The sequence below is a fragment of the Chinchilla lanigera genome, unplaced genomic scaffold, assembly GCF_000276665.1.
Source record: "Chinchilla lanigera isolate Chin_1 unplaced genomic scaffold, ChiLan1.0 scaffold00120, whole genome shotgun sequence".
Taxonomy (NCBI): Eukaryota; Metazoa; Chordata; class Mammalia; order Rodentia; family Chinchillidae; genus Chinchilla; species Chinchilla lanigera.
This window is the reverse complement of record NW_004955521.1, coordinates 4,218,291-4,235,598: the sequence shown is the minus strand read 5'-3', so window position 1 is coordinate 4,235,598 and position 17,308 is coordinate 4,218,291. Positions and strand designations below refer to the sequence as shown.

Below are 17,308 nucleotides of genomic sequence, written 5' to 3'. Positions count from 1 at the left end.
AGGAAACATCTAATAAATGTTAGGTCAGTGTCATTTTTACTAAAAGATATAGAACTGTGACTAGATTTAATAAAAATTGCCTAGCATATAAAGTTATCACTGTGTTTCTAAAAGTACCAACGGAAAGGTCCCTGAAATTACATGGAACTGTAGCCCTGCTATGATTAGGTAGCCTGGCACCATCATAAAACCTGACAGGCAGGCACACAGGAGAATGATTTCATTTCTTTTGGTATCAACAATAAACAATGCTAATGTTTCTTGGGTCAAAAGAAGAGTCCTAGACCAAAAATCTGTGATTGCAGCACAACTGATCATTCATCATAAGTTACACTTCTTTTTATTTACCATTGAAGTTCTTCTTCTTATTTACCATTTTTTCTTTTTCTTTTCTTTTTTGGGTACTTCACAGGCATCCTAACTCATTTGTCTTTGTATCCACCCTGTAAGGGAGGAGGTGCCCCAAGTCTCGACTTTTTTGTGGTACTGGGGACTATATCCAAAGTCTTTATACTGAGCTACACTGCCAGGCATTTTTCATTCTGAGATAAGGTATTGCTAAGTTGCTAAACTGCCCATGCTAGGTTCAAACTTGTAGTTCTTCTGCTTTAGCTTTCTTTCCAGAGTGCTGGGATTACAGGTATATACCACCATGCCCACTTTCTCTCCCCTTTGTATATGAGTGGTTCCAGTGGGCCCCATCCCTTAATTTTGTACTGTAAATGTGTACTTTGTGCATCTCAGTATCTTTCCCTGAAGGATAGAGGAAGCAATCTATGTATTTATCCACTTGGTATGAAAATAGCAAGGTATGTGCATGTGTGCAAAAGCGACAAAATGGGATTTTTACCCACATGATGCTCCATGTAGCTTTGTTTTGTGTATGTTTACCAGAGCACCACAGAGGGTCCAATAGATTCTCACCACTCCATGATTTGGTAAAAAAAGGTTTGTTTTGATTTTTCTGGTAGAAGTAGCCCAATGTAGTATAATGGCACATGAAAAACCAGATTGCAAGTTTTGCAGGAGGTCAAAAGTGAGTCATCTGATTATTCATGGATGGATGATGAAGATGATTCATTATGGTAAAATGCATAATGAAGAAGAGTGGTGTGGGTGCATGAGGATGATAATGATGACTTTGACACTGGCAGTGTGAGTCAAAGTTCCTGTGACAGTGAAATGGAGCAAGAATTGATTGATACAGATGCAGAGAATACAGACCTCTTTGACATAGATGATGAAGGAAACAGTAATGTGAGTACATATTTGACTAGTCAAAATGTTGTGAAATGGCCACTTGGCCAAATGGAACAATCCGATGTTAGAACTAGGTCTAAAAATATAGTAAGGGTCTTGGCAGGGGTGAAAGGTTTTGGACAGAATGCCAGCACTGCCATTCAGTGTTGGAAATTATAACAAAGGAAATGCTACAAGATGCTGTGAAATGCACAAAGGCTGAAATGCAAGTAAAATGTTCTGTGTGCACCAATAGCCATATTCAAAACTGTATTTGTTATGATATCTCACTAACTGAATTGAAAGCATTCATAAGTCTGCTATACTTAGCAGGGTTTCTCATGATGATTGTGGGAATGTAAAGGACTCATTGAAAAGTGATGGGTCAAAATATGACATAGTAATTTATGCCTTCGTAGATGTGAAGATGTATTATGCTTTCAATTTAGATATTTATTCTGGAACTCAGCCATCAGATCGTTATTCGTGTAGTAATAAACTGAATGATATTGTGAACAGACTTATTGCTCCTGTCTCCCAAACTAATTGGAATGTGATATTCAACAATTGGTTCACCAGTTTCCAATTGATGTTACATTTGCTAACAGAGCACAAAATAAAGTACAGGCCACTAAGTAAGTGAGATAAGTTTGGAACCCAGGTATTAAAAGGCTGAGGAATCAGTTCTCTTCATTACTATTTATACTACCTGTCAATTCAAATAGGAGTTGTCAGTGGAGTAGCTGTTGGAGATATGGAAGCTCTTATTCATCAGAACTCCTCAGATGAGGGATACAATAATGTAGGTAGTAAAAAAATCAGTGGTTGTTTATTCCCCTTTGAGAAGGAAGAAAAATTACAACTACTTTTTCCTCAAAAGATTCTACATTTAAATGCATTATACAATCTAGTGTGATGAATTACATGGTTTATATAATGTGGTCATATTGTATAACAATCATATGGATGTTTCTTTAAAAGTTGTGTCTGTGTTGGGGAAAAATGTCATTTCTAAGTTCTTCAGGAAGCAATCATTTTGGAAATAACCTTTCATAGCATAATAATAGCATAACTTTGTTAAATGACCTGTTAGTAAATAGTATTCTATTTACTGGAATAAAGTTATGATTCTAATATTTAGAAAATTGATCTTGGTGGAAGAATGCATCTTTATGTTAACAGTAGCAGTTGGTATAGAGCCAATTTTGTAGGACCTGAAGCTTACATGGTATGGTGAACTTTCTTTATAAAATGCAAAATTAGACCCAATACTGAATATTAAATTAGAATTGGTACATTCAAGATATAGACACTAGAATTTCAGCTTTATTAACTTCATGATGTCTACCACTCAGATAACAACTAAATCAATTTTTAAAAAATACCATGAAGATAAAATAATCTCTGAAAAAAATCCCTTTTCTTTTTTCTCCCAGAAAATATCCCTTTATGTTCCCCTCCTTGCCTTTTTCTATTTCTTTACTGTCCAGAAAAATCTCATTCACAATAGATCTATTTGAGAGATGAGGAAGAAGAGAGAGTTAGTGATTTGACTGAGGAAGTTTAAGTGTGCCAGGACAAGGTTTGGAGAAATAAATTACAAATTTGGAGAAATATTGTTTTGAGTACACACATGAAAAACTTTTTTTAGTGTCTTTATTCATATTTTTCCAGAGAAGAAACTAAGATCAGAGACATTTAAAATTGAGCCAGAGCACAGATGCTCAAATTCTCGAGTATAAAACATCATTCAACCTTGTAAACCAGTAGAAATGTTGGAAAAATTTATCATTTTGACATGACATAGACTTGACCATTTTAATCTATCCTTTATTCTATAGATACTCCATTTTTGCTTTTTGTTTTTTAGAAGAGCTGTAATTTTGAGAAACCCACTTGGCTCTCTATTAGTGGTTTCTGTTCTTTTTTTTCTATTTTATTTCTATATTTTATTAGGTCATTATAATATGGACTTCAGCCATATAGAAGGAATGAAATAACTTGACAGTTGTTTAAATCTTGCAGTTTGACTCTAAAAGTCCCTATGGTTTTTACATTATTATGGTTTCTATTATTAAAATAAATAAAAGTAAATAATTTTTTATGTCTCATGTAACTTCTCCCTGTATTTGGCTCTCACTGTTGTAAAATAATATATGGAAACAATAAAATACATAACAAAAACAACTTCAGAATTTGACAGGGTTGTGGGGATAATGATTTCCAACAGTATTTCTATACTAATCATTCACTTATACTGTACCTATAAAAATATTTCTTAGCAATTCTTTAGCACTCCCCATTTTGCCAGACAGCATAATTATCCATACCAACCTTAATTTAGTCCAACAAGGTAAGTGTTATTAAGTCATCTTACAAAGGAGATAACTGAGGTTTAGAAAGATTAGATCACTGAGCTAAGGGGACATAGCAGAGATAGTATTGTGATTCAAATACAGATCTGAATACCTCCAAGGCTAATACTATCTTTCAGATTAAAATTATTTGGTAGCTTTTGTATTACCCCATAGCTATGTGGTGGCCAACCCACAAGATGGCCCCAGTAGCCCCCTCTTGATATCTTCGCCCTTGGCATTACCTTTCTTCACCCTACATATAAAAGGTTGAACGGTGTAACCAAAAGGATACACAGTGCCAGTACAACTTCTGCTATCTTGTTGTTATGGTCTATATCTGTGTGTCCCCCCAAAGCCTCCTGCGGCCCTGGGGCAGGCTATTAGAGTTTGAATATGGGTGTGAGAGCTGCACTTGCCTGGGAGTGGATAGTTTGCATATGTAAGGGAGAGGAAAGAGTGCTTGGGGCATTCCTCCCCCCTTCCACCCTGGTGTGTGTGTCCTGGTAGCTGCTTTGCTGTGCTGTCGCCCTGAGATGCAGCCCTCTGCCATGTGCCACTCTGCCTTATAATCATGCCTAGTATGGATTGAAACCTCCACAAACTGTAAGCGAAATAAACCTTTCCCTCCTTAATTCTGGGCGTCAGGTATTTTGTCCCAGCAGTGAGAAAAAAGTAACCAAGACACTTGTTAGGGACCACAAATTATAAATTGAGGCTAGGGTGTGTTTGAGGCTATTTTGGTCTTGCCTTGTGGACCGGATTAGAATGTGAAAGCTCCTGCTTTCTCCCAGCTATGGCTGAGGACTCAAAGGTCTGTGAAGTCGTGGTGCCCACAGGGCAAGATAAGAACTGCTAAGGATGAGGAAGGGTTTTTTTGGTCTTTTTTGAGGCAGGGTCTCCCTATGCAGCTTAGGCTGGCCTTGAGCTCACTTTGTAGCCCAGGAGGGTCTGGAACTCACAACAATCCTCCTGCGTCAGCCTCCTGAGTGCTGGGATTACAGGCATGTGCCACTATGCCTTGCGAGGAGGTTCTTTAGAACAATGCAGTAGAAGTAGTAAAAGTTTCACTTGGGGGAAAAGCAGATTGTTTATTAATCCTTGTCTCATTCTTGCAAGAATGCTTTGTTCTCCCATAGCAATTGCCATTGCTATTCCCTGACTCACTCACTACCCACCCTAAACATGTGTAAGTCCCTAATAAATAGTGGTGAGCTCGAAGTGTCTTTGTCTCGGCTCATCCTGAGGCACTGACCTCCCAACCTCCCTTTCATGTATCCCTAATATTGTCTCTGTCTTTTATTTCATCCTCCTCCATATCTCTCACACAGGCAGATGGGAATCTTGGTGTTGTCCCAGCAAGGTCTGCCACGGTGTTTTTCATAGCGCTATTTCACGAGTCACTTGCTCTAGGGGAAGCTGGCAGCCATATTGTAAAGACATTCAAACAGCTCTCTGTCTACAAGGAGAGAAACTGAGGCCCCCTGTAGCAACAAACACATGGGCTGCATAAGTGGGTCACCTTGGAAGCACTTCCTGCTGCCCCAGCAAGAAACTGGAGGACTGCAACCTTGGCTGACCGCTGGCAGCAGCCTCCCAATAGTGCCTGAGCCAGAACTACCTAGCTAATTCGCTCCCAGAATCAGAATCTATAGATAATGTGTGGTAACAAATGCTTATCATTTAAGCGGCCAAGTTTTGTCATAACTTGCCCTGAAGCAAGTTGACTGCTAACTCATTCTGCCTTTGTGGGAATTACTTGCTCAGCTTGGAATGCGCTTCCTTGGTGAGTTTGTGCTCATATTAGTGACTGATTGGAAATTTGGATTTGCCTCTGCATGTTGCATATTTGCTCAGAGTCCTGCAAGGATTGTGGGCAGAGCATTTTTTTTTTTAATGTTAATCCTTTAATGCCCTTTTCTGACTCTCAGCAATAGAAGAACCTGGACCACACTTGTTTTATTCATTGCTGGATTTCTAATGCTTTGTTACACAACAAAGACTTGTTGACTAAGTATTTCTTGAGGGAAATGTTATTCCAGGCAGAGAAAACTGGAGCAAAGGCACAAAGATAGGAAAGTGTGTGGCATGTGTAATTACCTATTACATTAAAAAATGATGTTTTATTGAAGTAAATGCCTGCTTCTTTCATATGTAGTTTAGATTTTATAGAAATTAAATTTGCTTTTAAACTTTGATGAATTCAATGCGAAATGAACTTACAAAGAAGTTTATATTTAAATTTAGGGAAATAGAAAGTTCAGTTTATATAGTTCCCAGAAGCCTTTTTGTTGTATAATTGTCCTTTCATTTTTCTCATTTGCAAAGATAACACATTTGAGACCACAGAGTCAAATACCAATTCAGATCTAATGATAAATCCATGTGGAGAAGTGACAAGGCTTGGGCCGTGAGTCAGAAGGTCGAAAGTGTCATTTGACTTTGCCACTAACTGTTACCTAGACAGGGCAAATTAATGACTTATGCGCCCTGTGTGTCTTGCTGAGCATCAGCCTCTCGGGGTGAGGACAGCAGCAACCCTAGCAAGGGTCAGCTCAGGGAATTCTTCACTTACCCATCACCCTCCTAACATCTACCTAACACTGATCCCTGTCTTCTGTGTGCCGGGAACTGTGCTGAGTGATTGGTGAGACACAGAAGGCAGCATAGTGAGAAAGACAGACATAACAAGTACAATTTAATTCGTGATAAATGGCAGCCTGGGAGCAAACAGAAGGCAAACTGCGAGCACAGAGAAAAGGAGACTGATGTCCAGGGAGGCTTTCTCAGGCAGCACAACCAGCTCTGAATTTGCTTTGTCAGTGTGCTGTAGGCAAAGAAGAAAATGCAGAGCCCCAGAGCTAGCATACGTGTCTGATGGATCCCGGGGGCACAGAGCAGGATAAGTGATGCGACAGTCAGGTGACCAAGCATCCTCTTCAGGGGCCAAAGGACAGCTCGGTGTAGGAGCACTCTTGTGCACCCTCACCATTCCTGCTCCTAGGTCTCTTTCCCTTCTGCACAGACGCATGTGTTGCAGTGAGCCCTAGGTGTGGCACATTATTTTGTCCTTATGGGACCATAGGAAGGAATTAAAGACAAAAGAATTTCTTTTCCTCCAGGATCACCCTGGCAGCTGGTAGTTTTTTTTTTTTTTTTTTTACATTAGGCAAGGTTTTTGCTGTGCTTCATATCTTAAATGCGCAGTTATGTAAGCACTGTAACGTGGGAATGAATAGGAAATACTCCATGGAAAGTTATTGCTGGGAGAGTTAGCTAATCATTAAGTTTTTAAAGTGCCTATATATTGCCTTCTTGTTCGTCACTAACATAGACAGGAGCTCTGAAAGCGTGAGATGGGTCTTTAGGCATTCTCTAGCTCATCAGGTTCTTCTTTTGTTAGATGCTGGGGACAGAGAGGAAAGGTTGTATTCCTAACCCCTAGGAGCTGTTAGTAACACGTGAATATACCATTTTTTCCCTCTCTGGATCCTTCCCCTACTGCCTTATAATAGCTATATAATAGTCATTTGGTATTAGAATAGTTGCTGTGTGCCAAATATTTCACATATTATCATAATTAATGCTGCCCTATAATTATTCTCATTTTATAGTTGAGGAAAGTGGGGATAGAGAGAATACACAGTTCCTAAGTGACGAAACTAGGCAGCCCTCCTTCTACAGAGAATCCCTACACAGACTATAGAAAGCCTTCTATTACTGTCCAAGGAAATTATCCATCATGCTTGCTCTTTCACCACTTCTCAAAAGTAGAGGACTTGCCTAGTGTGCCTGGAAGCTCTGGGTTCAATTCCCAGTATCACATGTGGAAAAAAGTACTCTGAGTTAAGATGGTCTGACTTGTGATGATGTGTGTGTCTTAGGATGGAGTGAAAGCAACATGCACTCAGTAGAAACTATACTTTGAATTTTGACTTTCCCTTGGCCCGTTGTCGATGATATTCTGTTGATGCTGGCAATGGCAGTGAGCCACAGCTCCAGGCAGTCAAGCAATCACAACGGGGTACAACTCACTCTCTATGGTATAGTTACTGTAATAGTGAGCTTGGTAGGTCAGTGTTATGGTTTAGGTCTCCCCATATCGCATGTATTTGGAGGTGGAGCTTTTGAAACATGATTACATCATGGGGGCACTGTTCTTTCTCATCAGTGGATTAATCTATTGAGTTCATAGCTGAAGGTGTTGTTAAGAGGTCAGGTTTGGTCTGCACTTGGGGTGTGACCGTGGATTGAGCAGCTATTCTCTGCCATGCCATTCCACCATCCCATTTCTGCTTGGAGCCAGCCCACCATGTGCTGAACCTACTAAAACCAAGACCCAAAATAAACCTCTGTTCCTTTAAGCTGCAGGTGTTGGGTATTTTGTCCCAGTGATGAAAAAGTTACTGACACAGGTGTATTTTAAATACAGTTTTGACTTAATATTTTCAATTATGTTGAGTTTCTAATGAAGTAAGCTCATTATAAGTTGAGGAGCATCTGTACACTGGAAATCCATAGAATCACATAATGAGTCAAGGTAGGATTGCCAATCTCAAAGATTTCTTAACTTTGTTCCTTCAAACAGAACTGTGTCTACTTCTTTCTAATTCTTTTTTTGTGAGACATGGTCTCACTATGTAGTCCAGGCTGGCCTCAAACTCACAGCAATCCTCTTGCCTCAACCTCTCGAGTGCTGGGATCATAGGCATGCGCCACCATGCCCCAGCTAACTCTAGCTTGGTAGGTCAGTGTTATGGTTTAGGTCTCCCCATATCGCATGTATTTGGAGGTGGAGCTTTTGAAACATGATTTCCTATTTCTGAAGCTACCTATTTCTGAAGCTACTGTCCCCTCTGGGATGCTAAAATATCACCCTTGGTGAGATGGATAAATTGTATTAAGTGCCATTTGAAGGTGAATTTGATTTTGGAAATAGCCCAAATAATGTGAAGCCAAGCCAGGTGAAAATGTTGGTCACTGAAAGGGAGTATTGTACCATTTTGGCCATGTGTCTGGTGTGTATTCATTTGTGGAACTAATTTTGTTGGCTTAATTTTGTCATAAAGGGATAATAGAAAACTTGTTTTTTTTTTTTTTGTTTGTTACTTTCTTTCTTTACCTAGGCAATGTAGAGAATAACTGGTAATGTTGATAACATCACATCTATAAAACAAGAATCTGTGTGGATAAGCTACTGTGCCAATAGAAAAGACTCTTATTTTACTGCTGGGTTATATGTAACCACCCATTCACCTCTTCCATACTTCTAGCAGGATCTCCCACGCTGGTATGTAGGAGGCAACTCCTAGAACTTTCAATTCAATTTCAATTATACTTGCCTGGTTATATTTCTGTTACACATGAAACCTAAATAAATCATAAATAAATAAAGACAAAGAGATATAAATGTAGCTGATAAACTTTTAAAAATCTGTACAGCAATTGACAATTTCAGTTTCAATCTGTACACTCACTGACAATTTCAGTTGTCTGAAAGTTTTAATGTAGTCAACATTGCTCCAAACATTTTTAGAAAATTGCTTTTCCTGTACATATGAGAATTTCCAAATTTCCAGAAATGAAAGACTGATAACAAGCAGTTACTTAAAAGCTCACATGCATTCCACTTGGGGGTTTGTCCCCTCAGCTGGCAGAACCAAGCCTGTTCCTTCTCTCAGCATTGTCTGCATCAAGTCCTACACATACAAAATCTCAGATCTCTTGGGGGACAGAGGCATAGAAACAGTAACAGTCAGGGACAGGTGCAAGCTGTGTGGGCCTTAAGTTTTTACAATTTTAAGGTCTTCTATAAGAAAAATTAGGAATAAAATTTAGGTATGAAAGTAAACATTTTATTTAGAATACAGGCAGAAATAATTTGAAAAATCTGACAAACTCCACATATATCTCCAAATTCCTAAAAGCAATGCAACACTATTTTAAATTAACTGTCTGTCATATTTTATGTGTTCTTAAAATTGTTTGCTGACACTCACTGATCTCTTCATATTGCAACAATTTTGTAATATGTTCAATCAAGAGAACAGAAGATAATTTAGACGTTTCCCTAGGAAAGAAACCTTATTTTTTGTTGATAAATTGGACTATTTTTTCACATTCAAGCCCATTCTTGACAGTGTCATGGTAATCTGTGTGACACACACAGAGGCAGTGGCCACTTGGGTTTATGCTCCATAAACACAAAAATTCTAATAAATTCTCTTATGTACAATTATCATCATAAAAGAAAAAAATTATAAGATTGTTTACTTTGGTTATATGCACTATTGAGTACATAATCCTAACAGGAAAGAACTTCTGTTTTGATTAGGCAGTAATGAGAACGGAGTCCACTGTTTTAGAATTTCTATATGTAATGGTGGGAAGAGTTTCCCAAGGGTTAGCTTTTGCTTAATATATTTCACACCTCGTTTCTCTTCCACTACTCACGTACTTCTGATGCACAGCACCTGTTTATATCATGATGTTATTGCTGGCCCCACTCCTCTGTGTGTGCCACTAAGGAAAGAGATTTGGCTTGGTGAGTGGTGGGAATATTCCTGGAAGCCATTCCTCCACTAGATGGCCAGCAATACTGTATGCATACATAGAAATGAAGCAAAATCACATAAATGTATTCCACTAATACTCAACTAAATGAACTTCCAAACAACTTCTCCTAGATAAGAATGCCAAAAATGACCTTGGCTACCAGACTGGAAAGGAAGTGTGATAGAGGGAAAATTGGACTGGAGAGAGATAGCAGTCACGATTGTTTTCTGCAGATTTTACAAAAAAATGTATGAACATGTGAACACCTTGCTAGGGAAGGTGTCAGGACCTTAGAGGGAGAGGCTAGATGCTCAAGCTGTATTGGCTTTATAAAAGAAGCCCGAAATCCCATGCACAGAAAATCAAAAATACCTTGATGGCAATATATTCTGATAAGTAGTTAATATAGGATGTGATGTCAACAAATAAGAAAGTGTGCTAGTTTGGAAGGTAGCAGTGAGGGGTTGTTATGGCCTCATGTAGTCATAGGTGAGGCTTTTTCAGAGGTGGGTGGATCTACAGTGTGTGACTGATTCATGGTGCAATGTTAGGATAAAGGGTGTTAAGGTTAAGGGTAGATAATTACTAAATCATTGGTTTGGCACTGCCCTAATCCCAGTAGCCGGGATACATTGTTAGGGACAGAAAAAGGCTTGTTAGTGCCTTGCTTGCTTGCTTTGCTACCTTCTGCCTGCCATGAACTGTTTTTCCCCTGTAATGCCCGTCTACCACTCATGCCTTGGAGCCAGCAGTTTATGGAGTAGAACCTGTACACACTGTGAGCTAAATAAACCTTTCCTCCCTTAACTTGTGGATAGTGGGTATTTTGTCTCAGCAATGAGAAATGTAACTAAGACAGAGGCCCTATGGAAGTCCCCCTAGAGGTCGTGTACATCTCTCAGGAAGTATATAATGAAAAGTAAATTGGAGAGTTTAAGGCAGCCGAGGGGAAAGGGGCTTCCAGCATGTTCAAAAGTCTGGCAGCAGCACAAAGCATGGATATTGTGAAGCTACGATATGCTTTTCACAAGAGAAGTGCGGGGAAGTATCTTGTGAAACTTGGGAAAGAGACTGTAGGTCCTTTCTCTCCCAGCCATGACTGTTGCTGAGGAGTTTTGCTCTCTCCTGCTCAGAAAATTCTAACTCTCAGAGTAAAGAAGCAGAGTCCTCCGTGGGTAACCTCTTCCATCACACATGGTCCCACAGCCCTGCTTCTCCACATCCTGGAGCACTTGTCTCTCTGTGCTTTCTGAGTTTGTCTGCCTCTCACTTTTGTCTCTGAGGATTTGTGGCATTCGTAGGTCCTGGTACCCTGAACTTACCCATTCACAAAAATACCCACCCCAACACCCAGGAAATGATGCCATTTTATATCCCTGTAATGTGGTCTTGCTTTCTTTGTGTGCTGTCAGTTCATTTCTATTTCTGAACAGGGATGCTCTTCATTTCCCAAGATTCAACATCCCTCCAGCTGCTAAACACAATAAGCCCCAAACTTAGGAACATATGTGTTGTGAACTTTCACAGATACAAACGGACCTCATGTTACAGACCTTCGCAGATGAGAACAAATCATGGAAGTAGCTCATTTGTCTGCTGGGAGATGTCTGCCAGACATTGTCACAGTTGTGCTGCTATGTGCTTTCTGTACAGTGCAATAGTGTACGGTAGAACAGTAGAGCTGGGACTTGGTGTATTTTTGTGTGTGTGTTTGATTTTTGCATGCTTTACATTGTGCATTCTTGCCAAAGGTGTATAAGACCCACTTTGTTGGACTTAAAAGAGTCTGACTTATGAATGATCTCCTGGAATGGAACTTGTCACAAGTTGGGGAGTTACTGTATCACTCTTCTCTCTATAGCTCCAGGGAACAGAAATTCAGTTGTCTTGGTTCAGGTTTTTGAGATAGGGTCTCACTATGTAGTTCAGGCTGGTCTCAAAGTCAAGTCAGTCCTCCTGCCTCAGCCTCCCCAGTGCTGGGCTTACAGTCAAGTCCCACCAAGTCCAGCAAGCCTATGGTAATTAACTAGTGAAACTAGTGTTAAAAAATAGTAACCCTTACTTCCCAAAAAGAAGAGGAAACAAAAATGACTGTTACACACATGGAAATGGTGCTCCTATTACTGTATTAATAAGAGAAATGCAATTTAAAGCCATGTTGAATACCATTTCACACCTAGATTGCAGAGAAAGTGAGAAGGCAGTCAGCAAGGAGCAGATCCTGTCCCAGGCATATGCTTTAGAAGAGTGACGGTGAACGGTTCAGCAACTGAGTGCCAAGCTGCAACCCCAAACCCATTTTTTTATTGCAAAGTGCCAGCATTGGTTTTCAACCTGACATGGAAGTTTTAGCTTAGAAAAAATAACCCTTCATTAACATCTTTTGTTATAAAAGAAAAACACAGTAACACACATGCCATGGGTTTGCTATCACTGCTTTAGAGTATATGTCTACCAGGAGACACCGGCAAGGTATAGCTTTGCTTGAAAGAGAAAAAATCAAAACAAAACGAGGCAAAACAACTGTAAATGACTCCCAGGCAGGCCTGAGTTCTTCTCTAGAGAGAACACAACATCCCGACAGTCCTTTTCTCCCACCCTCATTTGGTTCCAGCACAACTACAATAGAGTGCTCAACCCTTCCATCTCCTCGTTTCTCTGCCGCCCCACCACATTCTTCAAGACTCAAGAAACTCCATATCTTAGCACAGCACGCTCCTTCCCAACATCTCCCTGGCAGGCTCCTCTCATTCTCTAAGCCAAAAACCACTTCTTTGGAGAGCCCTTCATTCACCATTCGACTTAAAGTAATCCCTGCCTTATTCTCTACCTCAGCTTTGATTTGTTTCCTGTGATGTGTTAATTTTTTTCTGTCTTTTTGAGACAGGGTCTCGCTATGCAGTTCAGGCTGGCCTTGAACTCACTTTGTATCCCAGGCTGGTCTCGAAATTGCAGCGATCCTCCTGCTTCAGCCTCCTGAGTGCTGGGATTATAGGCATGTGTCATCATGCCTGGCACATGTGTTAACTTTTGCACTAACTATCTGTGCATGTATGAATGCATTCATTCATATTTTTTACCTGTCTCTGACATTCAACTAGTAACTTCCATGAAGGCAGGAACTAGGTTGATCTCACTACTACTTCTATCCCCTGTGCCTTCCACATAGCCTGGCATGTAACAGTTACTCCATAAAACTTTGTTGAACTGAATGAACAAAAATACAGTTATGAATTCTACCTGTGCCTGTTTAAAATGGTTTGTTGATTTGTGCTTTACTTCATGAAAGAATAATGGAATACCAAAATAGCTACATACATTTGTAATATTTATTTAGAAGGTAAAAGAAAGTATTTATTTGTATCTCAAAAATTTAACCAATATGTGTCTTAATCCTGCAGATTTTATTCAGTGATTTTATACATTAAGCATTAAAGAGATTTTTCAACTAGGTTAAAAGTCCTCTAACATCTAAACTAGTTGGAAATATGCTAATTTTAGGTTGGTTCCAATGCACATTTTAAAATAGCATTTATAAATGCTAAAATGGAACTTTGATATTGAATATCTGAACATGCAGGTGACATGGGTTGGGCCGTTTTTGAAGGAGGCCTGTATTTAGGTTGGTGCAGGCTTTTAAAAAAATTCTGTGATATTTATTTAAATTATACTTAGTAAATTTTACATGCATTTTAATTTCACTTATTTTTCCTTGGTACAGCTTGTTCTGCAAAGTGGAGTTTGGCTGACAGTCTACTTAAGTGACAGGTTAAGCATACAAAGCACTAGAGAGACACTTGAAACTCAGCACAATATGGAAATCATGCAGGAGTTTTTCCGTTGTTAAATATTAGAGTTACACTCTTGCTCAAATGACCACTATGGCAAGTAAGAAAAATGCCTTTTGCTGCTGGATAGAAAAATTAAGTGAACTTGAAAAAAATAGATTAAACAACAATTTGGATCCTAAGGTTTCTTTTTAAAATGATTTAGTTTTCATAAACTGATACTAGAATGACATTTAATAAGATGAGATTTCTTTTGTTTTTCATATAATCTCTGGAGGCTATAATTTCAAATACTTTTTGTGTAAACTACTTTAAATTATTAAAAAACACAAATAAATCTTTGCTTTTCTAGATATGGCATTATCTAAAAGTAAAGCTTAGTTGTGGAGAATATTTTTTTCTTTTCATTGGTGTTTACATGAAAGTTACATGAAAGCTCAGTGAAAAACTTCTTATATTTGATTTCCACTTCTGATTTCTATATTTTATAAATTGCTAGGAAATTATTGAAACAAAATGAATAAGAGTTGACAATTGAATTTTCATTAAAATATATAATTACACAGGTTCAGAGTGGTGCTGACTTAGATATTAGTATTCACAGCTGTAAAGTATGTTTAGAATCTAATCAAAGCTGCTGTAAATCACTCATAGAAAGTAGTTGAACTAGAGCACAGCTAGTACATTTTAATATTTCATTTCAAAAGACAAAATGAAAGGCAAAAAGGGCAATTATTTTACTATTTTAATGATTACAACTTAGTCATGACATTTTAATAATAACCCAGGGAATTCTGACAGCACAGTAGGTTTCTGGTTTAAATATGTCTTTACACCTGTGAATCTGAGAGTAAGTTCATAACTGAGGATCTGCCCAGTGGCCATTGATTTAGTACCCCCCCAAAAAAGTACAAAAAGGACTGTAAAGATTATTTTCCTTAGTAGCAGCAACAGTTTTGTTTGCTCCGATCAGATCCCTTCTTTCTGTACCCTTCAGATCCACTGGCCAGGATACCCAGGCTGTGCCTTCTCTTTCCCTTTGGCTGACTGCTACCTCAGAACAAGGCAGATCTCCAAGGCCCCCTGTGGGTGGTTAAGACCCCGGGGAACAGACAAAGGAGATGGCAGGCAGAGCTGCACCCACCTGAGGAACACTGAGCCGCAGCTGTCTACGGAGCTGTGCGGGGCCTCTGCACCGACGTTCTTCGGGCTGGCTGGAACGTGAAACCGGAACACTGAGTCATCAGAAGACAGCCTTTTCTTCACCATGGTACACTTGTCCACTACCCAGTCAAGGACTTAGCTCCAAGGCTCCTTTCCAAAGCTCCCACACAGAGTGAAAATCTGTTTCAGCTCTGCACAGCTCCTGTCTTGGAGGAAGCTCTTCACCTGACTCATAATCTAGCTGAGCCCTCTTTTTTTTTAAAGTCAGTTAATGAGTAACAGCGTGACAAGGTGGTTTTCATCCTACTGACATTTGCTCTAAATAAATAAGCAAAGAGGTAGGCAAGCTTACCTCTTGAAAAATAAACCCAAAGACTGGCCACTGACTTGGGAAATTCAGCTTTCAGTTTGCTAATATGAGCACTACTAAATCTGTGGGTTTAGGCAAAAAAAAAAAAAAAGAAAAAAAATTCTCAGAAAAGAAAACACTTAAGGAACACAGAGCAATGAGAAGCAGGGGCTGGCAGCGTCCAGGCAGTAAAAGCAGGCTGGCTTTTCTAACCAACTGAGCCTGACCATCAGGGTGAGGAATGTGGATGTGCTTTATGGCTCTGCGCACACAGGAACCAGCCGGCCCACTGTGCGGCAGCTGAAGCAAGATGCACGGGAGGTTCCAGGCTGCACTCCTTGGTACTTCGGACCTGAAATGCTCTGGATCCTCAGGCATATGACACATACAGAGTTAATCTCAACGTTCAGGCTCTGTACTTTGCTGGGCTACACAAGGCTACAACCTGTGTACCCAAGCAGCAACAAAGAGACAAACAGACAAATAAACACCAGGGGATAAGAGTTTGAGACTCATCTCTGTCCCTTACTAGCTGGGCAGCCACAGATGGTCCAAGTCCTGCAGGCACCATAGGATTGGAATGAAATCGTCCAGGACAGTTATCTTCAGCTATGCAATGTTCATGCACAGGAGAACATCAGGGTCCTCCCACCGATGTTTCTAGCAGTAGTGAAGGATTTGTTCTGAAGTGGCTTTGAGCTCTCTCGTTTGTGATCAGGTGGTGATATTTGAGAACGGCCGGTTTAAGAGAAGTAAACAGATTTAGATTGTGAAAGTGAGCCAAGCTTCCTGGGAAATCAAACCTTTAGCCTCGGCCTCATTAGCGCTTTGCTCTGAGCAACTGATAACTGCGCAGGTGTACGCTTGTGCTGCTGTGTGCGCTACTGACTCTGAGCACAGTTTTGAAATTTGACAAAGTATGCTTTTCTGTGTGATTTTCCTGACTCCTACTGGGGAGACCAGCTTAATCCTGGTGCTAGGAATTTTCTTTTTCTTTCTTTTCTTGTAGCACTAAATGCTCTGAATCCTAGGGAGTCTTTGGTGGTGGGTAAACAATAATGGATAGTCACCCTAGTGCTGAGCTTCCCTGCTGGCACCTGACCCAGCTTCCCTCCTGCTCTTCTTTGACAGGCACGATCTGTCTTCCCCTTTTCTCCTCTTGTGTCTATACTGCCATTGCATAGGAAATCACATTGGAAAGACATTAAATAAGCTAAGTTTTATAAAGTGTTTAAACAAACCAATCGCCATACCTTATATAGTAGCAGAAAGCTGCGTGGTAGTGTCAGCCTCATCTAAACAAAAAAGTTTCATCACTACAGATGTTACTAACCAATAAACTGTGGTGTGTTACTCACGCTCATGTAGGTTTGGATTTTAATGGGGTGGGGGATGCCTAATTTAGAATAAGATGTCTCTAAAGAAAGAAGTTCCAGGGTCAGTGGCCAGTCTTTGGGTTTATTTTTCAAGAGGTACGCTTGCTTAGTACTTATTCAGTTTACAAGTATGTGTCCGTTGGCAAAGCTCTAATTTTTAAAAATGTGCCAACATTATAGCTAGGAAAAGACAATACATATAATTGAAAATGTATCTAAAGTGAAGACAGGTAGAAAGACAGTGAATAAAGTTAGTTCTCAAGTCTCTGTTCCAGCTAATATTGAGTCTACATAGCATCTCTGCTAGATAGTTTCATATATAACATTTCATTATAATCCATGCCCAAGTTACATTTCTATAAAAAAAACTGTATCTTAAAATTTAGCCATAATTAAATAGTAAGTCTTTCACGATTGGATTAATTCATTCCACAAGTATTCATTGAACATTTACATTTAACTTTTGGCCCTGGCGGACCCAGA

General features: G+C 39.6%; 1 protein-coding gene across 1 annotated transcript in view; it reads right to left on the bottom strand.

Annotated features, from left to right (window-relative positions):
• Gramd3 (GRAM domain containing 3) overlaps nucleotides 1-15,274 on the bottom strand; it is a 100,128-nt gene extending 84,854 nt beyond the window's left edge. The window contains exon 1 of the mRNA XM_005409323.2: nucleotides 15,081-15,274. Within this exon, the coding sequence (XP_005409380.1) occupies nucleotides 15,081-15,205 (125 nt within the window). The 5' untranslated portion in view covers nucleotides 15,206-15,274. The remainder of the gene's footprint in view (nucleotides 1-15,080) is intronic.
• Between the last annotated feature and the right edge of the window lie 2,034 nt (nucleotides 15,275-17,308).